At 42.4% G+C, this 27,662-nt stretch overlaps 1 protein-coding gene across 1 annotated transcript in view; it reads right to left on the minus strand.

The window, feature by feature from the left end:
- Positions 1 to 4,792, minus strand: part of CDH2 (cadherin 2) — a 189,870-nt gene extending 185,078 nt beyond the window's left edge. Inside the window, exon 1 of the mRNA XM_030552967.1 lies at positions 4,227 to 4,792. Coding sequence (XP_030408827.1) covers positions 4,227 to 4,298 — 72 coding nt within the window. The 5' untranslated portion in view covers positions 4,299 to 4,792. The remainder of the gene's footprint in view (positions 1 to 4,226) is intronic.
- Positions 4,793 to 27,662: the final 22,870 nt, after the last annotated feature.

A 27,662-nucleotide genomic window follows, 5' to 3' on the forward strand; every position in this document is an offset into this window, starting at 1 on the left:
GCTTTCCTGTTTCCATTTCAATTTTGTCCTTATCCTCAGTTTAAGCACCAATGGTAGCAGCTGATGTTTTCATAGATTTGAAGGCCAGAAGTGACCATCCAATCTGCCCTCCTGTATTAGCCATAGAACGTCCCCAAAATAATAGAGCATATTTCAGAATAACAGTCAATCTTAATTTAAAAACAGTCACCAATGGAGACTTCACCACAACCCTTGACAATGGTTAATTCCTCTCTCTGTTAAAAATGTATGCCTTATTTCCAGTCTTAATTTGTCCAGCTTCAACTTCCAACCACTAGATCATGCTATCTGATAGACAGAAGAGCCCATTTTAAAATATTTGTTTCCCATATAGGTCCTTATAGACAATAAATCAAGTCACCCTTTAACCTTCTCTTTATTAAGCCAAATAGATTGAGCACTTTGAGTCTATCACTGTAAGGCATGCTTTCTAATCCTTTAATAATTCTTATGGCTCTTCTCTGAACTCTCTCCAATTTATCAACATCCTTCTTGAATTGCGGACACCAGAATAGGACACAGTATTCCAGCAGCAGTCACACCTGTGCCAAATATAGAGGTAAAATAATTTCTCTACTCCTACTCGAGATCCCTTTGTTTATGCATGCAAGGATCACATTAGCTCTTTTGGTCACAGCATCATACTAAGAAATCTTGTTCAGCTGATTATCTACCAAAACCCCTGCAAAAATTGTCCGGGGTCTGTGCTTCCCAGAATACAGTTCTCCATTGTGTAAGTATGTCCTACATTCTTTGTTCCTAGGTGTATAAATCTACATTTAGCCATATTAAAACACAAATTGTTTGTTTATGCCCAGTTTACCAAGCCCTCCAGATTGCTCTGTATCAATGACCTATCCTCTTCATTATTTAACACTCTCCCCACAATTCTTATAGTAAAACAAATCTCTCATTTTGCCTTCTCTTTCCTCCTCACCCCACTGCTCTGATATTAAGCTTTTGCATAGCAGCTACAGAATCACATTAAAATAGTTCATCACCAGAGACTAAGGGCCGGTTTCTAATCTCAAATGTTCTGCATATGTTGCTGAAAAACTGAGTTTAGTATCTGCTCTTAAATCCCACCTTTCTCAAACATAAACTGAAGTTACAAAGGTCTGACTCCTGACATTTTTTCCAGTTCTAATGATCTTTCAAATAACTCAATTCTGACTGTTTCACTACACCACTAACAAATGATGAAGTCATCAATAACTTGCGGAAATAATTTATGTCTTCAATACAACAAAGATTTGAAATGACAAAATAAACAAATTAACAGCAAATAGGAAGCTTGGACATTTTAGAACAATATCTCACTAATTAACTTGTATTTACCAAAAGCAGTCAATATGGAAAGAAGTTAGAATGCATCTCTGAATTGTAAGTTTTTTCTTAGCAGTACACAAGAAAAAAAATCTGTTAAAATAAAAGACTGGTTTCCAGATATGGGGTTATAAAACTGATTTCATACCTAAGTTCCAACTTTATCACACCCTATTAAAAACAGCCCTAACCTGAATTAGTAGATACCCAAACAAGGGGGAAATTGGATTTCCCAACCATAGCTGAGGCTGAGTGATACACAAAAGCAATTAGGCTAGTTCCTGTCCTTAATTCATAATTTGTGTTTTAATTTAAAAATTAGTCCTGCATGAAAAGGTGGTAGAATAATAGCCTACTGCAGAATTCATGACCTAAAGATTTACTAAGTGATATGGTGTATAAACAAAAGCAGAAAGGCACTTACAAGAAAGGCCACACAAAAACACCCATAAAGAAGCTGCAGGTAGGCTCTGCCAAGTTAATAACACAGAAACAACCACCATCCAGACTTCCCCACACAAACTCAGATAACAAAACCAACCTTTTTAGTGACATATCAAAACAAGTTTCTGAGAAGGGCAGCAGTTTCATATGGAAGGAACCTTGGCACCCAGTCAGACACTTTTCTGTCACGAGAGAAACTAACATCCTCTTAAGCTAGAGAGAAAATCCCCCAGCTGTTTAGAATCAATGTTTCAGCACCTCGTATGCAGGGGGTGCAGCCATCACACCCTGGTAAAGGGGTAGAGAATGTCGGGAAGAGGCAGAAAAAAGTGACTGGAAATGGGTGAGGGGGGAAACGAGAGGGGAGCTATCTGAAAAACAAGGAGAGACTTTGGTTTGTTTCAGTGTCACGGTGTAATCCAGGCTCTGCACCATGGACAGTGACTCTGCTGCTGCTGCTACCGTCTCCGCCTCCTTCTACCCAGTCACCAGCCCCTGCAGGACGAGGGGGAGGCCAGCCACAGCTACCAGTCTGCTCCACTCAGCATACACACACTGTCCTGCTAGTGATACCTCCTTCTCCTCATAGCACACACTGTGCTCCCCTCCCCCAGAGAGCCAGAAATGCCCCAACCATAAATACCATTAAGGGGGATGATCTGTGCCATCTGTCCCTCAGATTTACTGCCCTCTCTGCCCCTTGCACCCAGCTTCACACTCAACTCATAGCAATGCCAACAACCCAGACAATGACATTCATCCCACACACCCCACCCAGGAGCACTCAATCTCCAACCATAGAAAAGACAAGCGAATTGGGTAACCTCACTCCACCACAAGAACCCCCATTTCTAATTCTGAGCGCACCCAACCACCAGAAACACAATATCCCACCCCTAGCCAGCAGCACCCAAACCCCTTATAGAGGAGGACATACGGTGGGGATACCCATCCCGGAATTTAGGGACCTAGTCACGCACTGATCACTCTATCCCAAGTACACACTCCTCCCTCGACCTCCAAAGGATATTTCCCCCTCCTCCAACTCAACATACAAACACACACAGAGGAGTCCCATCCCAAAGACACTCACCCACTCTAGGGACACCTAAACTTACCTCCCCTCCAAACACAGGCTGCACAGGACCCCAATCCCGGGAGCACCAGCCCACCCTAAGACTACTCAGCTCAACCCTTCCTCCACAGCCACTCCCCCTCACACTGAACGGACCCCTACCTCAGGGACACCCTGCCAGGCGCCAGACACTCCCTGGCCTCCCAGGCGCTAGGGTCCCCTCCCGGGAGAAGGAGGCAAGGCTGTAATACACATTCAGACTGAGGAACTGTCCCAATGGAAATTCCCCGTTAGTAGCAGCGGGGGCAGGCGAGGCTGCCAGGCGGAGGAGGCGGCTGATTAAATTCTTCCCGGGAAAGGATTAGCGGGCACATGGCTGGGGGAGGCGGCGGCGGCGGCGGCTATGCCTGCTCCTCCTTAGCGGAGCTCAGGGGGCGATCCCCGGAGACCCCTCCCCAAAGCCGGAGCTCCAGCAGACGGGCTGCAGGGCGCAGTGCCCGCTACCGATAGCACCTCGGGGGTGGCGCCCCGAAACGGGCTGGGGTCCCAACCCGAAGTCCGCCCCCTGCCTCCCTACTAGCCGGTCCACCAAGCAAAAAGTGAACCAGCTCCCAGCCCAGCCCAAGCACAAGACCCCCGCTATTGCCCTCCCCCCCCCAGTCCTCCCAACCCCAGGGGACCTCCGCTATTGCCCTCCCTTCCCCCCCAGTCCTCCCAACCCCAAGGGAGCCCCGCTATTGCCCTCCCTCCCCCCAAGTCCTCCCAACCCCAGGGGGCCCCGCTATTGCCCTCCCTCCCCCCCCAGTCCTCCCAACCCCAGGGGCCCCCCGCTATTACTCTCCCTCCCTCCCAGTCCTCCCAACCCCAGGGGACCGCGCAATTGCCCCAGCCCTAACACCAAGCATAATGGGACGCCCCCACTCCCGCTATTGGTCTCCCTGCCCCCAGCTCCCAGGCAGAGCGGACCTCCTCTCCCACGCAGCAAAGCACCAGCTCTCGGAAAAACTAGCCACCAGCTCCCATCCCTTCATCGTGGTGCACCAGCTCCTCGGAGTCCCTGCCCGAGGCGGGGGTATCACGGGAATGGGGCCCCAGCTCCGCCCTCTCAGCCCGAGGCTCGGGCACCGGCTCGCGTCTCCCCAACCTTTTTTTTTTTTTGCCCCTCGGCTCGCCCCGGCCCCAGCCGTTGAAAGCAGCCACCTGCTCCCTGTAGCCCCCTGCCGGGGCAGAGAAAACAGACCCAGCCTACGGGGCAGCGCAGAGACACCCTCCGTGTCCCCGTCCCCCCCGTTCCCCTTCTCCCGCATCGCCGCGAGCAGGGGAACAAAGAGCCACAACCCCGACCCCCCTCCGCCTTTACCTGCTGCAGGGCTGCCAGCAGCAGCAGCGGCGGCAGCAGGCTCCGCGGCGGCGCTCCCGCTATCCGGCACATGGAGGCGGGGTGGGTGGCGGGAGGGAGCGGCGGCCACCAGCGGTCTCGGGATGCCGAGCAAGTGCGGGGATCAGCGGAGCAGGGGCGGCTGCGGGCGCTGTCTGCCCCCCCGTTGGGCTGGCGCCGAGCCCGTGGCGCTACTGCGGGGGCTGCTCTAGCTGGCTCCTGTGCAGGGTGCAGCGGGGCGGCGACGGAGACTGGGTGAAACTCGGCACCGGGTCAGGCGGCCGCTCCTCTGCTTCCCTCGGTCCTTGGTGCAGGGAGAGAAGGGGATGGGCTGGTGGAGAAGGAGGAGGAGGAGGATGGGCAAACAAAAGGCAGGGGGACGAGTAATGCCGCTGCCGGCTCTGGCTCGTCAGCGGCTCCTTTGCTGCTTTCCTTGCTCCTGGAGCGCGTCCTTCTCGGCTGAGTTAGGGCAGGCAGGTCTCCTCGCTGCAGGCAGCCCACTGTGCACCGCCAGCCCCGCCGCTGCTGCCGCTCTGCTGCATGCTCCGCTCCCCACTCTCTCTCCCTGGCACTTTCTCACTCCTCCCCTCCCCCGAGCAGCCCCGCGCACAAACCCCTCTGCTCGCACAATGATAACAATGCCAGCCGGAGCAGCCGCTGCCTCTCTCTCGGCGTGCGTGTGTGTGTATACGCCTTCCCTGCGCCTGGCAGCTTCTCCTCCCTGGCTCTCCCTGCCGGCCGCGCGGCCAATGGGAACCCAACTACCCGCAGCAGCTCAGCCCTGCCTCGCCAGGCATCATCCGCCCACAGGGTGGGCAGCAGCTGCCGCCCAGGAGCAGAGGGTTTGCTGCAGCCAGAGGGGAGTCACGGGGGGTGTCTGTGAATTGTTTGCAAATGTAGGTTGAGCTCTTCTCAGCCGGGGGAGGGGAAAGTTCCCCGGCACCCTGTGGATATCGCGACCAGACAACAAACAAATAATACAAATTAGCCCGGAACTTGGTCTGTAATTAGGGAAACAACAGAGTGAGGAAAGGGCTGGGGGGCGGAGGGGGTGGGCGGGTGAGAAATCGCCCCCTCTCCCGCCTCGCCAGGGAAACGAATGTGCAAAAGAAACAAACAAACTCCGGGCGCCGGTAGGAAGCGCCGAGCGTGTCCATTGTCTGATGCAAGGCGATCGCGGCGAGCCACCTGCTGGTGGGGGGGTTGGCGCTTGGAGGCTTTGCCTTTACACCTCTCGCGCCCTCGCCTAGCCCTGCTTTGAGCAGCCCCTTAGGAAGTTGCGGTCACTGTTTGTTACTTGGTTAGCGAGTTCAGTTTGTTTGTAAACTAGCGGCCTAATTTATCTGCAAATGTTTCCAAAGGCTGGAGCAAGGGTGATCCCTTAGCAAGGGTGAAAAATGAGGGGGGGGGGGTGTTATAGGCACCTATAGCAAACAAAGCTCCGAATATCAGGACCAGGGGTCAGCACCACCATGTTGTACAAGGGACACTTGACAAAATTACTGTACATAGTGACGGGGGTCTTATGTTAGTCAGTCATTTAATTTTTTGAAAAATTATCACAGACCTCAACATTTTTACCACGGACACTTGTGTCCATGTATGGACACATTGCTGACCCCTGATCCGGATGTTTGATCACCCTAGGTGGGGTTGAGCTCCAGCCTGTGGCTCTGAAAAAGGTCAGCAGGCATAACAGAAATGAGGAGGGTTGCTGAGTGAACAGTTACAGAAGCATGTATCAGTGCTGGGTCATTTGCTGTGCTGGCAAGAATTCCCCCTCACCCACAGGTCACTGAGCAAAGTTGTTTTGTGTCCATGCATCAGAGCTCCCATCCTGGAACATAGGACGGGGAGGATTTATAAGTGTTAGCCCCCTAGACACTCTCACAAGCAGCAGATACAAAATGGTGCATTCCTCATTTTAAAGCATCTCATTTTACACTTGAACTTTTTTTTGAAAAACAAAATCTTTGATTTGCTCATTGATTTGGAAATAATAATGCAAACTGCCAGGCAGAGATGTTGAGAGGAAGGCTTGTATGTATCTTTATATTTAGTTATTGATGGGGAGGGGAGAATCTACAAACTAGTGCAATGTTGATTTCATTAGCTTCAGCCTTCAAAATACCAATCATTTCTGAATTATGATGCAGCTCTTTACCCAGCCCAGAGAGAGAAAGAAGCCCTCTCTGCCGTACTCTCCTCACCTTAAACCCTGACGATATGCATCCGATGAAGTGGGCAGTAGCCCACAAAAGCTTATGCTCAAATAAATTTGTTAGTCTCTTAGGTGCCACAAGTACTCCTGTTCTTGTTTGCGGATACAGACTAATACGGCTGCTACTCTGAAACCTTGTTATATGGGCCATGAGAAGCCGTACTCCTTTCTCTCCCTCTCCTTTCATGCCACACCTTGTCCCAGCCCCGCACCCTATTACAAGCTGGGATGAAGAGGCTTACTGCTGTGCTAAGCAGTTCCTTGTCACAGGAGGAGCCTTCTTAGGGTATATCTATATATACAGCGCTGCAGTGGCGCAGCTACCGTACAGCTGTGCCACTGCAGCGGGTCTGGTGAAGACAATGCCAATGGGAGAGAGCCCTCCTGTTGACATTAAAAAAACCACCTCCGTGAGTGGCATAAGCTATGCTGGCAGGAGAAGCTTTCCCTCTGATGTTAGCTCTGTGCACGCAAACACTTATGTCAGTGTAATTTATGTCACACGCACACACCCCAGCGACATAAATTTTGCTGACATAGGCTGTAGTGTAGATATAGCCTTAGGCTAAAAGTATATCTTTACTACCAAAAAAGTATTTTACAGTGAGATATCAGGCATGTGTTCACAGAGGTGTAGATTTTATGGACAGAAGGGACCATCATGATCATTTAGTCTGACCTTCTGCACATCATAGGCCACAGAAACTCACCCACCCATTCCTGTAATTGACCCATCATGTATCTCTTAATCAGCTGTCTTGATGTAAAATCCTAGTGGATTATTTATTGGAGCTCTTTATGTCAGAGTAGTATTAAAGGGTCTTAGCAGAAAGAAAAATCAGCCCCAATGTTTTGCAAAACAACTTTATGACTTTTTAAAAGGCTGTGGGTCCATGGGCCCATAATCTTGTATGTTGTCACAAACACCTGGGATTAATTTCTTTAAGAACTATAAATAATAGAAATTGCAAAGGCCAATAATGAGGATTTGCATAGAAATTCAGTCCATGACTCATTGAAAGTAACCCTGAGCTGCACTGCTGCAGTTTGGAGTATGGGATAAGGATAGAAGGATGAGTTTACCACATTTGCACTTGAGCAAACATTGTGTTGGATTCAGGTAGCAATATCAATTTTTATCTTTTCCCCAAGCTTCCTTGGTCTAAGGCTATTTCTGTCTTATCTATATTGCATTTGTTAGATAGAGTGTGACTTTTTATGGGTAATAGATTTGTATTTGTATTTTCTGTGCAAGGAGACATGATTAATAATATTTGCATAATTATTTTATTTATTGAGAATTATTTTCAATTATCTAAAGCTTTAGATGTTTTACAAAATGCAAATCATACAATATAAACAATCTCTATATATGTAAAATAAACAGAATGTCCAATAACATAATAAAATAGCAATTACCCAGGATCTAATCAGCCCTGGTCCTTCATATCTCTCAGCACATCCATTTCCAAAATGTTTGGAAAATAATAGCAGTGAGCCTGGAAGGTTACCACATGCAGGTTCTGGCTGACACTTTTCATGGTGCTGTCACTGCCATTAAATTACTTAACAGAAAAAGTCATACTTCGAAATAAAAATTGCTTTCACGAAACCATTCTATTCAGTCCTTCAGCTTTCAACAAGCTGCTGGCAAAGGATCAGATTCTTTCTTCATTGACACTATTGCAACTAAGATCAGTATCTGGCCCATGGCATTTTCCCACTGCTGGAGATGCTCCTAGAGCAATGCAGTTCATGGTTTTTCAGACCCACCTGCTCAAGAGCACATTTTAATCTAGCTATTTTAAGGTGAATGTCATGCTTATGAAAGGTGCCAGGATCACCACACTGGTGACTCTTGTCCTCTATCCACAGAACATGCAGAAGTGGAGCATTGAAAAGCTAGTTTAGTCTATGTTAAATCTGCAACAAAGGTGCTAGCCGTTTGTCACCAGAGTTTCTGTGAAATGGGAACTGGGAACCGGACTAAGACCACCAAACCTTTTCATGTAGGTCACTCAACAGCCAGCAGATGGTGGCAGAGGTGATGTGCGGGGGTAGAAGGAAGAGGATGCAGAGTCACATCCCCCGCCTCCCCCGATTTCTGCTAGGGTGGGAATTGGGCTGAATGTGGGTGAGAGGGACAAGCCTGGGAAAGGCACTGGCACCTAGCATCCCACTAGGCCCCATTACCTGGAAAGGGAAGAGAGACCAGACTGGTAGCAAAGCTCTGCCAGAGTGGGCACAGGGAAGCCCGCTGAGTCCTATCCCTTCCTTGTCCACAGTTACCAATGCTCAGCAGTACAGTGTCCGGAGCCCGCTCCAGCACATGCCGTGCCCAACAGGGAAGCGATGGGAGAAGTAAGTGGGGAAGAAGCTATGAGGGGGTAGAGCAAGGTGGTGCCATCTTGGAGTGGGTGTGGGAGGCGCAGGGGGGGAGGAAGTGGGAAGCACCTCTATAAATCAAAACTCCTTTGTCTCTTGTGTGCCTGCCCTGAACTCTGCTGCATACCACCAGAACCTTAAAATTGTGGGGCCCCCCATCAATAGTTATGTGTCACGTTTGGATGGCAGTAACTTCCAGGGTGGATTGATTTAAATCAAAGTGATTTAAATCACTGATTTTAATAATGATTTAAATCACCAAGCAGGAAACCTTGATTTAAATTATTGATTTTAATCTTGTTTTGCATCTGTATTTTTTAGTTATTTCCTAAAGAAAAGTTGATTCTCATTTTCTGATAACCATTAAAATGTTGATTTGCAAATAAATCCAGCCTTTGTACTAAATTTGATATTTCCCTTGGCTAACCAGGAGGATACATTATATTTAGACACACTTAAGTAATTATGTAGCTTACCACACACCAAAAATTCTTAGTTTTTATTGTTTTTATGTTAGCAAATGGTGAATGTCTCATTTCTTATTTATTAGATTTTTTTTTTTACTCATGATTTTTATTCATAGAATGGAAGAGGAAAACAAGCTTTTCTCCTTTTTCAGTTCTTAGTTGGTTTCTTAGCTTTGAATAAGTTGGTCACTGGAATGAAGAAAGTATTCTCTCTTTGTACCTGCAGAAGAAGCTGATTAGGTACCTTATCCCAGATCTTTAAAGGGAACTCAATGGGAATTAGGCACCTAAATAACTTGAAGGATCTGGGCCTTCAACAACAAACTCTGGTTTCAGGTACTTAACCAGTGACTTCCTCCAGTTCAGTGGTTGGACTTTCTTTAAAACTTTGGCTGCAAGCAGGTACTGCTTAATATTTTTTATTTAATTTAAATAATGTTAATAAATTATAGTAAGTTTAGGTCTTAATATAGGTAGTCAGTTTCAAATTTAATTTTAAGTAAGTTTATTTAAAAAAATAATAATGTATGCAATTTACGTTAAAATTTATTTAAATTTAAAAGAAGAATTTTAATTAAATTGTTGATTTTAATTCACCCTGGTAACTTCCTGTCTACATTTGAACTGGTGATCTAATGCTAAAAAGCTTTATGCCATAACCAATTCACTGTTTACATTTCCTTTTTTTGTTGTTGCATAAGGATAATGGACATAACTTAGTTCAGCCTCGAAAAACTCAAGGGGTTTCAGAAAACCCACATTAAAATCCCATGGGAAAACTAATTAGTAGATTCCCCAGTCCCTCACCTCTTTGCTCTGTGAGTACACACAACTCTAGTTATTGAGGTTATCACAGTCTAAGTGAAAAAACATGGCAGTGGTAACTCCTTGCTAGGTTATGGACAGGCAGTACAGCACAGGGAACTAACCTTGCTTCCAACGGTTATACGTTAAATAATATAAAGAATGTTAACAAAACAAGCTTTCTGGGAAGTAAAGAATCATGCTATAGAAACTAGCCAGGAAAGATGCATATAGCATCTATTGGACTTCTCTTTCCCCGGTGGCAGTGTGCTTTCACTGCTTCCCCAGCAAGTGCCCAGAATGTGTAAAGAAGGAGGTAGCTTGAGTAGAACACAGAGGGGTGAAGTGGGGGGTGGGACGGACGCAGTAGTCCTTTTGGATGTAATACTGAAAAGAAATTTGTACTTTAATATTTCTCAGACATGAAGTGTTAGAAGCATTCACAGACTTTCAGGTCCACAGACGACTATCAATACAAATAGTAGTTCTACTTTCTAGATACTTTATAAACTCATTGACTAAGGCCAAAAGGATCATCTAGTCCAGGGGTAGGCAACCTATGGCACAGGTGCCGAAGTCAGCACGTAAGCTGATTTTCAATGGCACTCACACTGCCCAGGTCCTGGCCACCAGTCCTGGGGGCTCTGCATTTTAGTTTAATTTTAAATGAAGCTTCTTAAACATTTTAAAAACCTTATTTACTTTACATACAACAATAGTTTAGTTAGATATTATAGACATAAAAAGAGACCTTCTAAAAACATTAAAATGTATTACTGGCACGCAAAACCTTAAATTAGAGTGAATAAATGAAGATTCAGCACACCACTTCTGAAAGGTTGCTGAACCCTGATTTAGTCCAACCTCCTGCATATTGCAGACCACAGAACCTCACTCAACCAGTCCTGCAATAGGCCCATAGTCTCTGGCTGAGTTATTGAAGTCCTTCAAATCTTGATGTATAGACTTCAAGTTGCAGAAAATCCACCATTTACTCTAGTTAAAACCAGCAAGTGACCCGTGCCCTATTATGTCTTCTTTTGTAATGTAATTGTATTTTCTATAGAGGAAACTGGGAGATGAAGAGTACAAAGCTGCCCAGCATCATGAAATGATTGATATGCTGTTTATGTCCTCCTATATTTCAAAGAAAGAAAGCACAATTACATGAGTTCTAGATCTTAGACTGTGTTCCCAAAATTTTAGATTTTTTAAACAAAAGACCAGAAGCGGTTTCAATGGTCTGGTCCAGTGGTGCTAGAAGTTTAGAGCATTCAGAAATGTTGTAAGATGTGGATTCATGATTCACAGGAATTGCTTTTATTGACAACTAAGGTTAATTATAATGGTGCTCCTCTTCAAAGCCTGGCAATTTGGCTGTAAAAATTCACTCCAGGTTAAAATTTGATACACTGTGGAAAATCCATCGCAGTAATAGTCTCCATACTTTCAGAAAAATCTGTTTGATGATTAAAAAAGATCTTTTCCTGGTGTTGACTGCTTTTTTATATTTGTTGAACTTCAAAATGGCTTTGTTCTTTGAAATGACATTTTGGAGACTTTTTTGTTGTGTTGTGCAAATAATGCAAGTTTAAAATATCCCTAAATGCTGTATGTATTTACATGAGCAGGTCAGCAATCTGCATTTCATTAAATCTTTAAAGCCTTATTTAGTGTGGAGGAATACTCTTGTGATTAAATAACACGTTTGGGAGCTTGGGGATGTGGGTTTCATCCTGTGCCATAGATTTTCTGTTTAAAACTGGGTGACACCCTTAGGGATAACCATGTACTGGCATATGTACCTAGGCAGGGATGTAACTGGGAGTAAGACACCTGATCCCCATCCTTTGTGCCCCTCCCCACCCCCTTGTGTGGCCCCTCCCGATGTTAAGATCATTTAGGAACCTATGGATTTAGGTGCTTAATTTTAGGCTCTGGTTTTTGAAAAACTTGACTCTGTATTTGCTTCTTGTTTGCCTTCTGTTTAGGAGTGTGAACTGTAGTGAGATATGCTTGAATAGCTTCTGAAATGATGCTAGGGATTTTAATTCCTTAACACTTATTTTAAGGTTCTTTCTAATTAGGGCCCATGTGCTAAAAAAAAAAATCCCATTTCTAAAGTGTCACGTTGAAGTTTTTCATAGATTTTTAAGCCCAGAAGGGATCATTATAATAATCTAGTCTGACCTCCTGAAGAACACAGACCATCAAATTGCACTCAGCAATTCCTGTATTAAGCCCAATAACTTGTGGTTTAGCTAGAGCATATTTTAAGAAAGATGTCCAAGCTTGATTTAAAGTGATGGAGAATCCACCACAACTCTTGTTTAGTTGTTCCTATGCTTTAGTTATTTTCATGGTCAAAAAAAGCCCTGTGCCTTTTTACTTGATTGCTTCCCATGAAGATATTGAATTTGGTTATTGTGTGGTCGTTATTACTTCACAGGTCAATTACAGTCACGTCTTGAAGAAAATCCTGTGTCAAGACTAAGTCTAGAGTTGTTTATAAAAAATGGTGAGAGTAATATGAGGCCTTAGTTATTAATGTTTGTAAATCGCTTTGTGCTCACAGGACAGAAGATGTTTTATAGTATAGTAAATATAAAGTATTATTATTTATCTAATAATTGAACATTAGACTGAGACTTGGGCTACACACCATGCAATGGTGAGTAAGAACCACCATTTCCTGAAATTGTTCAGTGAACTACCTGGACCTTATATTTCACCACACAGGGATAAATAAGTCCTGCACACATACATATTGCTGAGTGATGGGGAGCGAACAGGGAATGGATGGAACACTTGCTTCATGTAGCCCTGCTGCCCTGAAGTACTACCCAGTCCAACTGAACTGATGTGGGGAGTGTCAATTTGCCGTTCGTGTAGGGCTACAGCAAATTACTATTCCACCTGGTCAATGTGGAAGGAGGGAGAGTACTGAGTCTCAGAGAGGTGTCTGAGTCACAGTGCCTCAGTTTTCTTACTTATTTACTCTTTGCTGAGCGCTGTGCCTAAAACAAACAATCCATATTTAAATATGGCTAAATGTAAATGTTTACATCTAAGAACAAAGACTGTAGGCCATACTTACAGGATGAGAGACTACAGGAATTCCTCACTTAGGCCACATCCAGACCACCCGCCGTATCGGCGGGTTAAAATCGATTGCTCGGGGATCGATATATCGCGTCTAATCTAGACGCGATATATCGATCCCCGAGCATGCTTATATCGATTCCGGAACTCCATCAACCTCAACGGAGTTCTGGAATCGACAGGGAGAGCTGCGAAAATCGATCCCGCGCGGTGTGGACGGGTGAGTAATCCGATCTTAGATATTCGACTTCAGCTACGTTATTCACATAGCTGAAGTTGCGTATCTAAGATCGATTTCCCCCCCGTAGTGTGGACCAGCCCTTAAAGTCATCTGGTTAAGGTTGTTAAGTTGCTGAACAATTAGGGAACATGGTAATTTAAAGTTGTGCAATGCTCCCTTCTAATGTCGTTTGGCAGCTGCCTGTTTTGTCCACTGCTTGCAGGAAGAGCAGCCCATTGCAGCTGGGTGGTTGGAAGCAGGGTGGATCAGCAGCCCCCTATCAGCTCCCCACTTCCCTAAGTTCCCTGTGCAGCAGCTGTCCCTCCCCACACTGACATGTCCAGCTCCTGCCCTCTGCCTTGGAGCTGCTCCCAGAGACTCCTGCTTGCTATACAGGGGGGGCGGGAGAAAAGGGGGGAGGTAATATTAGGGTGTCTCTTCGTCCCCCCTGCTCCTGCATCCCACTTACCACATCTTCCATAGAACAGGGGGGACACACAATGGAGGGGGGGGGGACTTCTAGGCAGTAGCTGTGGTCTCAGGTCTCAGCAAGCTGATTTAATTAACAAGGCAGTGTACTTAAGCCCAGGGTGAGCTACTTAAAGAGGAAATGCACATTTTTTCTCTCACATACAGGGTGCGTGTCTCTGTCTGCCCTTCCTCCTTTCCTGCTGCCTTGTAGAGTGTTGTCAGAGTTAACCCTTGAGGAATCAGTCAATTGCAAGTTCATGTAGCAGTAAGGCATTCCCTGGGAAATATCCCACCCCCTGACTCCTCCACCTCAACCAAGCTTCACAATCATTATCACTGTGTACCAGTATTAATTTTTTTAAAACTTACACTGTATGTGCATGTGTGTGTGTGTGTGTGTGTCTGTCTGTGTAATATAGTCTTTTGACTGGTTAAAAAAAATTTGCAGGAACCTAACCCCCTCATTTACATTAATTCTTATGGTGAAATTGGATTCACTTAACATCGTTTCGCTTAAAATCACATTTTTCAGGAACATAACTACAACATTAAATGAGGAGTTACTGTACACTGGAAAGCAGAAACTCTGAAAAAGATTTGGGAGTCAGGGTGGATAATCGGCTGATAATCCATGAGCTCACAGTGTGATGCTTTGGCAAAAGGCTACTGTGATCCTTGGATGTATAAAGAGGGGAATCTCAAGTTGGAGTAGAGACATTATTTTACCTCCATATTTGGCACAGGTGTGACTCCTGCTGGAATACTGTGTCCAGTTCTGGTGTCCACAATTCAAGAAGGATGTTGATAAATTGGAGTCGGTTCAGAGAAGAGCTGTGAGAATGATTAAAGGATTTGAAAGCATGTGGTATAGTGATAAACTCAAAGAACTCAATCTATTTCATTTAACAAAAAGAAAATTAAGGGGTGCAGTCTATAAATACCTACGTGGGAAACAAATATTTAATAATGGGCTCATCAATCTAGCAGAGAAAAGTATAACATAATCCAATGTCTGGAAGCTGAAACTGGACAAATTCAGATGGGAAATAAAGCATATATTTTTGAAAGCGAGGGTAAGTAACCATTGAAACAATTTACCAAAGGTTGTAGTGGAGTCTCCCTCACTGACACTTTTAAAATCAAGATTGGATGTTTTCCCAAAAAAATATGCTCTAGGAATTATTTTGGGGGAAATTCTATGGCCTGTGTTATACAGGAGGTCATATTAGATGATCACGGTGGTCCCTTCTGGTCTTGGAATCTATGAAAGAAAAGGCATAATGTATTCTCTAATAAGTATCTGAGGAATCTGTTTTATTAAATATTATGGGCCTTTCCCTCCACTCTTTTTTCATACTTTTAAATTTCACATCAAATTTGTGACACACTCACAAGCACTTGGAAACTGGGCTGATGCAGGGGGGGTGGGGAGGGGAGGAGAGGAGTCAATTGTACCGGGCTCTGAGTTCAGCGACCCCTACCCCCAAAATGTCTGTAACATCTGTGTAAACAAAGTGAAATGGGAGAGGGTAGGGCCCTAATGTTCATGATGTAATAGGCCCAAATTTCTCTCAATGGGCCTGAATGGAAATACAGAATTAAGCCTGAAACTAAACTGAATACACCTTAGGACTCCTGCAATACTCCTGCTCAGCACGATTCTACATCATATGAATATGAGCTGTATAATATTCTTATAATGCAAAATCCCATCAAATGAAATTATGTGTGTGTTTACTACAAAGTAATTCACATTATTCTAACTATGTGAAATCACAATAAATAGAATACTGTGCCGATGCATCTTAAGCATGCTATGTAAAATCTGAGCAAAAGTTTGACTCTGCCAATGTTAACTGAAGGACAGCATTAAATTTATTCGTATCAAAGTGAGTCTGAAAAAAATAAATATGATATCAATGTAAGGTTTTGTTAGTTTGAAACTAAGAGGAAATGAAATAATAAAAACATATAACCATAAGGCTCTCCAAAGAGCCACTGATTCATCTGTATTCACATTTTCTTTGAAAAAAAAAGTCTGTTAAAATAAATACACTATTACAAAATCAAGCAACACTCTTTATTCTGTTTCTGTGACACAACATGCTTTGCTGGAAAATCTATGGTATAGCCCTTACATTAAAAAAAAAAAAGATATTTCATGCAGACCTAATCACCTTAACATCCCATATGAAGAATAATTTGGATAGTTTCCCCCGTATGAAGAAATGGATGAGAAAAGTATAGGAAACTTATTATTGAACAAAACCACTGTAAATAAAGGCTGTGAAGAAGCAAAGCAATTCAGTGCCTTTTTTAACTTTAAGTACTTAAGTAGTCCCACTGACTTTAATTGAGTTACTCACATACAAGTTAGGCACCCGAGTAAGGATATACTAGGTTAAAAGTGCTACTAACTTGTGTTAGCTAACACAGTCTCCCTAACAGTTCTAAAAGTCTAGAATAAATAAGGCAGTGTACTTTCAGCGTATGCTAGCTGGTTAAAGGAGAGTTCCACTGAATATAATGGGCTTAGAATCAGGCCTAGCAGATGATTTCAGAGTAGCAGCTGTGTTAGTCTGTATCCGCAAAAAGAACAAGAGTACTTGTGGCACCTTAGAAACTAACAAATTTATTTCAGCATGAGTTTTCATGAGCTACAGCTCACTTCTTCAGATGCATAGAATGGAACACACAGACAGGAGATATTTATACATACAGAGAACATGAAAAGATGGAAGTATGCATACCAACAGGAAGAGTCTAATCAATTGAGATGAGCTATCGTCAGCAGGGGAAAAAAAACTTTTGAAGTGATAATTAAGATGACCCATAGAAGGTGTGAGGAGAACTTAACACAGGGAAATAGATTCAATTAGTGTAATGACCCAGCCATTCCCAGTCTCTGTTAAGGCCTGAGTTAATTGTGTCTAATATGCATATTAATTCGAGTTCAGCAGTCTCTCCTTGGAGTCTGTTTTTGAACCTGTATCCTATTGAAGCAAATGTATATCAGCTCCACACACCGGCCTATGTTGAAGTGGGGTGGATTTCATTTCCCCTTCTCCTCCATAGTCAACATGCATAGAGTCTGAATATTTAGATTTTATGTAGGTAGAGGATTGAATTTCTCTCTAGAAATAACTTTTGTATAATCTTTTAAAATTCTATAGACTCCTACTGGTGTCATCTCTATCAAATTCTGTAGGACTGTTTCATAAGACTCTGGACACTACATTTTAAAATAAACACTGCCAAGTTTCTTTCACCATGACAATTGACCCATACTGTAATTCGTGTGTTGAGGATTCCTGTATATATATATTTAAATCAATCTATATCCAACAAACATCATACTTTTTATGATAGATGATGGCCCATATACAGTTTTTAGTGAGAGATGCAGTAAATCTTCTTAATGTTATTATTCAGCAAAGATATATCCACATGTGTGTGTATAAATTATTTACTCCTGGAGATAAAAAACACTCGATGTGGGGTAACCTTCAAAGACTAACAGTGTTGACAAAATGTGTCCTTTTAACAAACCTCTTTTTCTCTTCAGGTCTCTTTAGTGAGAGGATAACTCTGTTATTTTGAAGAAGTTAATTGTAGCTAACACTGAAATGATAAATAAAATATTTGACTTTCTAGAGGAGGCTATTTCCTCAACTGATAAAGCAGTAGCAATGCCTTTCACATAATAATGAGATTAATTTAAAAAACAGGCTCAGCTTTGGACATTATGTCCAAAGGCAATGACAAGATTTTATTATTGTCTTGAAAGAAAATAAAAAGTCTTATTTTATGGAAAACAAAATGCATATCAGGAACATTAGGCAGTAGGCAATCCTGTGACTTTGGGGACTTAGCAAATGAAAGTTACTTTTAAAGTTGAAGACTGAACTGCTACAGGGTACATTTTAAAAGGTTTAGATACATGCCTCCTATTGATTTTATTGAGATTCATGCAGATAAAAACCTTGCACAACAAGTCCAGGATTTTCTTGAGTTGATTGCTTTGGAAACTGTTTCACAGGCAAAGCTAAAACAAGATGAAGGACAAGGAGTACTTAATACAATTCTAGTTTTATGTACTACCTTGTACTTAAGAAGACACTGTGTTCTTAAGGCTGCTAAGATTTCCTTTGCAGTGAATTCTTCCCTACCTTTTAATCTATTTATATTTATACATTATAATAGGATGTTCTGTCACATGATCACAGAGTTTTTCAGTAAAAGACATTTGGCCTACACATAATGGAGCAGAGTTAAGGATGCTATAGGAAGCTTAATTCTGAATTTACTGACTTTAGTACAACAGAATTTTAAACTTTAACTGGTGTTAACATAGGTTTTCCCCCATGTAAGATAGTTTTATTTGAATATTGTACAGTATGTTGTAAAGTCCCAGCAAATGGAAATGGCAAACCTCCAAAACCTGACAATGCTAAGAAAAGAGATAATTTATCTTTCCTGAAGACGTGAACAATTGCTTTTTGTTTAGAATTTCTCTCCTATAAGAAATGTAGAGCAAATACTAGGTTTTGCACCACAACCTCAATCCAATGTCCTCTGGAGCAAATGAAAAGAATCCCATAGACGTCAGTTGAATCAGACCCCATATAAGGTGAGCTCTGTGTTCCATTCAGAAATTGTCAAAAGATTTTTTGGAGAAGGTATACATGTAGCAATTATTATGGACTACAGCTACCGATATATTCCTGGTTTTCTTCTTTTAAGGAAAAGAAGTGACCTTCTGAATGATATTTAGTATACTATATACTGTATGAACAATTTAGATGAACAGACATTTTAGATTAATATTAATATTAATATCATAACTCTAAAACAGATAACTTTTTAAATGTTATAAATGAATAAAGTATCTTCAGAGAAGTACTCTTTTCAGAACAGAGATATAGTTGTCCAATATATAAAGGCCTAACACTACCATTGGGCACACATATATACAGATGGGATATAATGACTTTTACACTGTGCGAATTCCTTACTATTATTAAAATTTAAGTCTTCATTGCCTTCTGTGTCAGACAAAATGAACCATTTTATAACTGCAGATACTATTTTCTCTGATGCCTTTGTTTTCCCCTCCAAGACTTCTTAATGCTATTTTAATGATAACATTACATATTATGTTCTTTTTTGTTGCAGTTTGCTGACATGAAATTTTATCATATGTGATATGGAGAGAAAACACTAGAAAGCTATTTGAAATACCAATTTAAGACAGCAATAGGCTCATTCACTAAGTACTGTTTATTTCATATCAGCTTTTGCCATTTTATTCCTGATTACTGCTCATCTTTCTCTCTCATCTTTCTCTATTTTTATTTTTCCTCTCTCTTCCACAGCTATGGCTTCCTTTCGTTGCCACATATTTTTGAACTTAGTTCTGTTATATTTTTCTCCCTGTTAATATTTAGAAAGGAAAATATACAGTGTTGCATTACCTGCTCATTAGTATGGTGGGCTCTTAAAAAGATTTGGGAATGTAGCTAGTATATATTAAAACGAAGTTTTAGCAGCATTAGAGCTAGGTGTAGGCTTGAGCTGCCTAAGCCAGGGCAATAAGCCTTTTTCACAAGATCATCTTCTCGTCAGGCACCGGTTCTCAAGGATGCACAATGGGATCTCATCACAAAAACAAATAAACAAAAAAAACCCTCATTATGTTAAATGGATTAAAATATGTGAATAAATGGTAAAAGGGTAATTTTCACCCAAAGGAAAAAAATCAAATACAACTGGTATAATAGGGATCACCTCCTCCTTATATTATAGGCTTTAAATACAAAGGCAGCCAAAGTATTTAACTCCCCTACATTCCTGCTTGTCTTTCAACTTCCCATCCCTTTTCTCCCCACATCTTCTGCTTTGGCCTTGCAGCCCCAACCTATACTTAGCCACTTAGCTCAAGAAACTGAACTAGAGGCTTTAATTCACCTCCTAGTTCTACTCCCCACAGCTGGTGGCCCTTCAAGCACTACTCAGTGCTGTTAGGGAAAGAGGCAGCTTTCATGGAGTCCTTCTGCCAGGGTCGCCTGGGGGGGGGGAAGTGGGGCAATTTGCCCCGGGCCCCACAGGGGCCCCCATGAGAGATTTTCAGGGCCCCTGGAGCAGGGTCCTTCACTCACTCTGAGGGCCCCGGAAAACTCTCGCGGGGCCTGGGGCGCCAGAGCTTCTTCCGCTCCCAGTCCTCGCCAGCAGGGGGTCCTTACTACCGAAGCGGAACCCGCTGCCGAAGTGCATCCGGCTCTTCGGCGGTAATTTGGCAGTGGGGGGCCCTTCCATTCCGGGACCTGCCACGGGTTTTCGGGGCACTTCTGCGGAAGGTCCTGGAATGGAAGGGCCCCTCGCCATCAAATTACCGCTGAAGGCCCAGCTGCTTTTCTGCGGCGGGTCCCGCTTCGGCAGTAATTTGGCGGCGGGGAGTCCCCACTGCGGGTCCTCAGGGCACTTCTGCGGTGGATCCTGGAACGGAAGGGCCCCCTGCCGCTGAATTACCACTGAAGCAAGGGTCCCTTGTCGCCGAAGACCCCAGGCCCCCGGAATCCTCTGGGCGGCCCTGCCTTCTGCAGCAGAAGTACTACCGATAGTACTTCAGAGTGTACATGTTTTAGGCCAAGGGCTGTCTCTTGTACAGCACCCAACACAATGAGGATCTGATCTTTGACTGGGGCCTCTAGGTGTTACTGTAATATAAACAATCAATATACAAGGAAGGCAGTCCTTCCTGGCTCACCCCATGTTCCCTTCATTCTGTATGGCTATTTGCTTTCCTGTGCCTCCTTCCTCAAATATTTACCCTCTTTATTTCTTATACAGCTGCACTGAATGGTACATTTGGGCATTTAGCTTCCTCAATGTAGGAACCTCAATACATTTAAACTCAAATATTTCAGTATTTGGATAAACCCAAATAACATGGATAAGTTTGTGTTTTCATGGCCTTTTTGCCTTGGAGAGGAATTGACGGGACTAATAAAATAAAACTTGGACATAAAGAATTTCAGAGGAAGGTAACCACATCCCCCATGAAATTAGTAAGCTTCCTTCTGAGTCCTTTTATTATTAAATATCTATATTGTGGTAGTAACCAAGAGCCCCAATTGGGTTTTTGGACTCATTGTGATGGGTACTGTACAAACATAGAAAAAAGATAATTCTTTCCCCGAAGGGTTTACCTCTTGATCCTAGCCAAGGCGTGTGGCTCACTGGATATAGAATTGTTGAAGAGTGGGTGAGCAGGAATTACACACATTCCACCTAGTCTAGTTCTGAGAAAAGACAGCTGAAGCCCACAGATGAGTCAGATTATGAGCAGATGCCACAGATTACTTTAATGAGTTCATTTAGAAAACCAAGAAAAGGGGACTGTGTGGGTTGAGAAGGTTCTGTCCTGACTAAGAACAAAAGTAATGTACCAAATTTTATTAGGATGTGAGAAAAGACAGGAATTAGAAAGGATTTTTTCAGCAATAGTGAGATATTTCATAATAACTTAAACTTAATAAACATTGACTCACACTGCTGCAGTACTGATAAGTACCTACATTATAGCTATTATTTAAAAACTCTGCTAAGGTTTCATAAAAATTGACAACTAGAAACTGGCAAAAAGGTTTTACTTAAAAAATGACAACCAGATGCTTTTTTAAAAACATGTAGTTATACCTGAATAAAATAGAACAAGAATTTTCATAAAGAAATTTGAAATGCCTGCTATAATTTTGCACTAATCTTTTGTAGCAACATTTGCCTCTTGTTTTATAACTTCACTGATTAAAATGCTCTTCAGCTTGCAAGACCAAATTCAATTACTCCTCCTTCCTCATCCCACATTACCAGATAATGTCTAAAATATTTGCTGCTTCTTCCCACACAAGATTTCTAAAATCCAAACTTCTATCTGTTCATATCACTAAAACTCTTATCCGGTCTCTTATCAGGTAGAAGAAAAGAGCCTCCTAAATGACACACCGAATTAAATTCACCACAATGACCAACCACTTTAAACTTTTGAACTTTACCCAATTCCAAAATGTATTCATAAAACCCAGCCTAATGAAGGGGTCCAGAAGTAGTTGTACTAGGAAAACATGACAGCCCCTTCCTGAATCACTCCTTTCCACTCCATCACCCACACATTGCCATGGTATTTGGATAGACCGATATAGAAAAAGTGGGAAGAAAGACTATGTGGGTAGGAGTATGGAAAATGTGGGCTGATATGAACAGCCTTGGATGCAAGGAATTTCTGCTAGTTTATGTCACTTCTGTTTATGTGAAGAGGTTCCAGTTCTTCTGGATCAGAGATAGCAAAGTCATATTGCCTCCACTCAACCACAGAACCTAGCACCTCTTGTTGTCAGGAGTTATCTTGTTGTGCAAGATGGCCTTATGAACCATCAGGAGCAACAAGCCAAGCATGGACCTGAAACATAGGACCTTTCCTTCCAAGAATTTGTCCTATTCACAGAAGAAGTTGTATATGGAGCACAGACAGCAATCAGGAGCAACACCTGCAACTCTGACTCTTGCTTCTCCTGGCTAGTAAAAAATAGTAGGGAACATCTGGGTCCCTCAGGATGTCTGAACAGTAAGCCTCAGTCCTGCTTTGACCATTGCAACTGGCTGATGTATTTGGGCCATGTTCCTCAGCCCCAGCTCCCCAATCATGGTTAGCTGTCCTGGGTTGGAGAAGTCCAAGGATTCTAGCTGGTCAGTGCTGCCTGGGCTGCTCTGGAGGCTCTACTAACTAACCTAGCTGGAGTGATTTCAGCTGCCCACAGCAGAGTCCCTTTGGTAGGCTGCTGCTCTGCATCATCTATCCCATTGAATGTGCCGCCGCTTTCACTTGTCTGTTCCTTCAGAAAAGCTAACAACCTTCTCATGTTTAAACTCTAACTTACCTTTGAAAAAAATAGTTTGTGTGGAGATATCATTGGCCAATGCGCTTTGCAATATACCTTTAATTTCTGGTTTTTATTTTCTTTGCCCCTAAACTTTATAATTCTTTAGAACTTTAGTGAAATTAGAGTTCACTATTCGCCCTTTCAAACTTATTCTGGAGTAAAAAAGAAAGTAGTCAGATTCTCATTCTCACTGCTGGATCATGAACGTATTTAGGCAGTAGGATATTGCTTGCATTTTTTTGCTGCTTCATACTGGGTGCCATTCCTTCCTCCTCCTCTGTATTTTAACTTCTTCTTGAGCTAGTGGCAAACTCCACTGCAGAAACAGTCTCAGGCTTAGATCAAGAGGATTAGATCAAGCAGCACTTGCAGCTGTTCATCATAGTATTTCATCCAGACACTGAAATTCACTCCAGAGAGATGAATGTTTGTCTGCAAATGCTGTCTCTGAGACTTAGAAAGAAGTAGGAAACAAGTTAAGATTCTGAGATAGCAGCCACATGGAATGAAGTTTAAAGTCATTCCCAGGAGTATGATCCTGAACTTTTGAAATCAATGTGAATTTACCATTGACAGCAGTGTTACAGGTCCACTTCCATGTGGAACTATTTTTCAAACAGTGTGGCAAGCCAATATCTTAATTAAAATAATGATAATATTACACCTAGTTTGATGTGTAAGAAAAGTGTCTCATGTTTTTGAATGAAAAGAAGCAGGAATGATTGATTCCTTTCAGTATATCACCAGGCTTGGAAAGATTAGATTTTTAGCAGTAAATGTCAATTTTACTGTACACAAACTGACAATATATTTCCATCATATCAAAATTTATAGATAGGCAAAGAAAAATGACGCTTGAGAACTTACTAGAGAGTTTGATTTAAGGATATTTACTTTGTAAATTTTGACATGTGATGTTGATGATTTGAGTTTTAATTGTTATAAATCTTTAACTTTTTGAATCTCAACATCTACAATCATAAATAATTATAGTCTGGTCCCACCGTAATTTCCTACAACTGTGAAAATGTAATAGATAAAAATAGAAAAAAATGCTGACACCAATAATTTTGTGCAACTGTGAACATTTTAATGGATAAAAATGGGGGGAAATGCTTACAAATTATCAATATTATCATTTAAGATTACTCAAAAAATAAAAATCAAATTCTGCCAAGCCTATATATAGCCTGCAATTTCGGTAAAATGAATACTCAAACCCTTTTCTTCAAGTGTGACTTGTTTTGCAGATCTTATCTAGTTTAGGTAAAAAACAAAACAGGTCCAAAGACTGTATACTGTATTCTAATTTACTGTTTGGAAGGTTGTACAAAAATTCCAATGTCCATTATATATTACATTTTGGAGACATCAACTCAGCTCCTTAGTCAAGGGTCAGGTGAGTTTTGCATGTAAAGCAGGGATTCAATTTAAGTGGCATTACAACCCCATGCACCAAGTCACAAAGCCACTCACTCATGTGAGTGAAATTTTCAGTTCATGCACAAATCTGCACCAGTAGGTGAGTGAGCAGACAGTCTCCTCACACGGCTGAGACTCATTTTGCAATTCCCAATGGAACCAAAAAGAAGAAACCTTTTCCTTCTCCAGCAGTAAGTGAACAGGCTGGGGTTGGAATTTACTTCAGTAGCATGTATGCAAGGGAACATCACCGAGTGTATTTTCCCCTTCTTTCCATTTATTGCCTATTTGTTGTTGTTGATGTCAGAAGGTAGAGGCCCAGAAGTGTATGTTTGCCCAGAGCCCAGTGGTGGCTTAATCTGGCTCTGCAGATGAGCTTTACCCTTATGGTAGAAAGTAGAGATGGATGAAATTTTTTCAGCAAATACTGTATTTGCCAAAGGATTTCCCTTATAACCTTTCACCCAATGAGGTGGGAGTCAACCTCTCAAAAGCAAATGAAAGATGCACCATAGGATGGGGATAAGCCATGAAGGGCCTTGAAAGTGAAGATACCTCGCTTATGTTCTGATGCAATGGAGAAGGGGAAGCCAGTGGAAGGATGCAAGGAGTGGGATGCAAAGCAACAGGCTAGGAAAATGATTTTTGCAGTAGAATTCTGAATGGGAGAAGATTGCATTTGTCAAGGCCAGAGAAACAGACACTGCAGTAACTGAGACAGTATATGACAGCCTGGATGAGAATTTAAGTTGAGTGGATGGATAGAAAAGGCCATATTTTAGAGATGTTATGTAGAAAGAATCGTCTGGATTGAGATATAGTCTGGCTGTGAGGATCTGGAGAGAGAAAACCAAGTCAAAGATGATGCTCAGGCTATGATCCAGAATGACAGGTAGGGTGATGTTGTTATCCACGGTGATTGAGGAAAAAGGTAGCAGAGAAGATGTGGCTGAAGAGGTGGCATGTTTTAGCCATGCTGAACTTGACCTGACTGCTATACATCCACAAGGAGATGTCAGAGAGACAGGCCAGAGATTTTAGTTTGGTGAAGTACTGGTTCTGAGATTTAGCTAGGACAAGATCATTAGAGACTTTGGCAAGAGGCGTTTCAGCTGAGTGCAAGAGGCAGAGGCCAGAGTGGAGAGGATCTAGGATGAAATTGGAGGAGGAGACCTCAAGGCAGCATTTGTAAACAATCCATCAGTAGCAGGGGTTCTCAAACTGGGGGTCAGGACCTCTCAAGAGATTGTGAGGTTATAACATAGGGCGTCGTGAGCTGTCACCCTCCACCCCAAACCCCACTTTGCATTCAGCATTTATAACGGTGTTAAATATATTTAAAAGTGTTTTTAATTTATAAGGGAGTCACACTCAGAGGCTTGCTATGTGAAAGGGGTCATCAGTACAGAAGTTTGAGAACCAGAAAGGCAGCAGGGACAGTAGTTGGAGAGCCAAGTGGAGTTAAGGGTGAGACTAAAGAATGCTTGTGTTGTGAGGGAAAAGAGCCAGAGGAGAATGAGGAGTTAAGAAGAGTATGGGAGGGGATGAGTGTGGGAGATCAGGTGCTGAAATGGGATGGGATCACTGGTTGGAGAGGTTAAAAGAGAAACTTTTGGATCTCTAACAGGGAAGATGAAGGGGGTTCTAGGGGTAGAAGAGAAGGCAAGATGAGGGGATTGGGAAGGTCACATCATATTTTGTCAATTTTCTCTTAGAAGAAATCAGTGCTATCCAGTACACAGAGAAGTGGAGAAAAGAGAAGGGGAAGTTTTGAGGTGGGAGTCAAAGCTGATGAATAGGCAGCTGGCATTGCAGGAGTGAGATTCAGTTAAACTGAAGTCAAGTTGTTCAGTAAGAAAGATAGCAGAACTGAAAGGAGAGAATGAATTTGTAGAGGAGGAAGTCAGGCTGGTTGCAGGGTTTCCACAGCAAGATAAGGAGCACTGGAAGCAGTTGTTGGGATTCAGCTAGAGGTGGGGACTGGCAAGGTGGACCTTGTGATGGAAGAGAAGGTCTAAAGACCATATAAGCCCACAGAATATTTGTTTGGAATATATAATGTATTACACACCCATATATTTAACCTGATAGCGTCTCCTTTAATAATATAGGATGTGTTCTATTGCTAAAGTAGCTTATTGGGAAAAAAACATTTTTAATCTTACCAACATGCTGAGTGAGCTGTAGTTTGTTCTGGTTTACGCATCATCAATAGAAATGTAAAGTACATTTTAACTGAAGAATCCTCATCATAGGTGGTGGATGGCATGTGATGTGTGAAACAGAAAGAACCCAACTAGTCTGAATTTGCAGTGTAGATTGTTAGATAAAAGGCAGTTAAATAAAGTCTCCATTTCACTTGTAAACTGAGGAGATTTAATCTGGAAGACACAGAGGGAAAATAAATGTGGTACATGATGGATGTCATTTTTATAGTTTCATTTTCTCTGACCAGAATTACGCTATAACAGTTCCACTGATGATATATGGGCACCACAGGATCCTCATGTCTTATAGAATGTTAACTGTAAATCCCCATCCTTTAAAATAATCCCAAATCCAACAGCAATAACGCACGCTACAATCAACATTAACATAATTTAAACCCACATCAACAAGAAACTAAAGAGCTACAGCCAGCATTGCTACGTTAATAAGTTCCTTTGTTTCTAAGTATTTCCAGATGATCTGAATTCAGTCTGAGTTTTACTTTCTAATAAGTATTTATAAAATGCAGTGGTACCCACAAAGTGGTATTATTATCCACTTAGTGTTATTCCAATATCAGGTAGAATGTTCTCCCTTTTAATGAGAAGAGAGGAAGAATGTTGGAACCTGAAATGTTGAGTGTGGGGAGTGGCAACTGGAGACAGTATGTTTGCCACGGAAAGACCACCTTAATGAGCTAGAGTGAGGAAATGGTTCTAGGAGGCAGAGTATAGCATGAGACAAGAAAAACAGTGAAAGGAAAGTAAAAATGAGTTGAAGAAGGAAAAGAGCAAAATAAAGAACACTAGAAACAGAAACCAGTGAGAACAAAGAATGTGGCAGGGAAAAAACAAAGAAATCCAGCTGAGTAGAGGCAGTATGTGAGCACCTAGATATCACTGAGTGCACCAAGGGTAAATTTAAAATTTATTACAAGCATCTGTGTGGTCCCAGGAACCACAGTACCTGGAACCGTGCTAAGATGTTTTCTTTCATTTTTACTACACCCCAAAAACATGTCAGCAGTACCTCATGACTGCAGGTTTTGAAAGCCATAGATCTGAATGCCTCCTCCATCTATTGCAACATCAACAACTGACAGGTTTCAGTGTGGTAGCCGTGTTAGTCTGTATCAGCCCCACAGTGGGCTTTAGCCCACGAAAGCTTATGCTCAAATAA

This window comes from Gopherus evgoodei, chromosome 2 (assembly GCF_007399415.2).
Source record: "Gopherus evgoodei ecotype Sinaloan lineage chromosome 2, rGopEvg1_v1.p, whole genome shotgun sequence".
In the NCBI taxonomy this organism is placed as follows: Eukaryota; Metazoa; Chordata; order Testudines; family Testudinidae; genus Gopherus; species Gopherus evgoodei.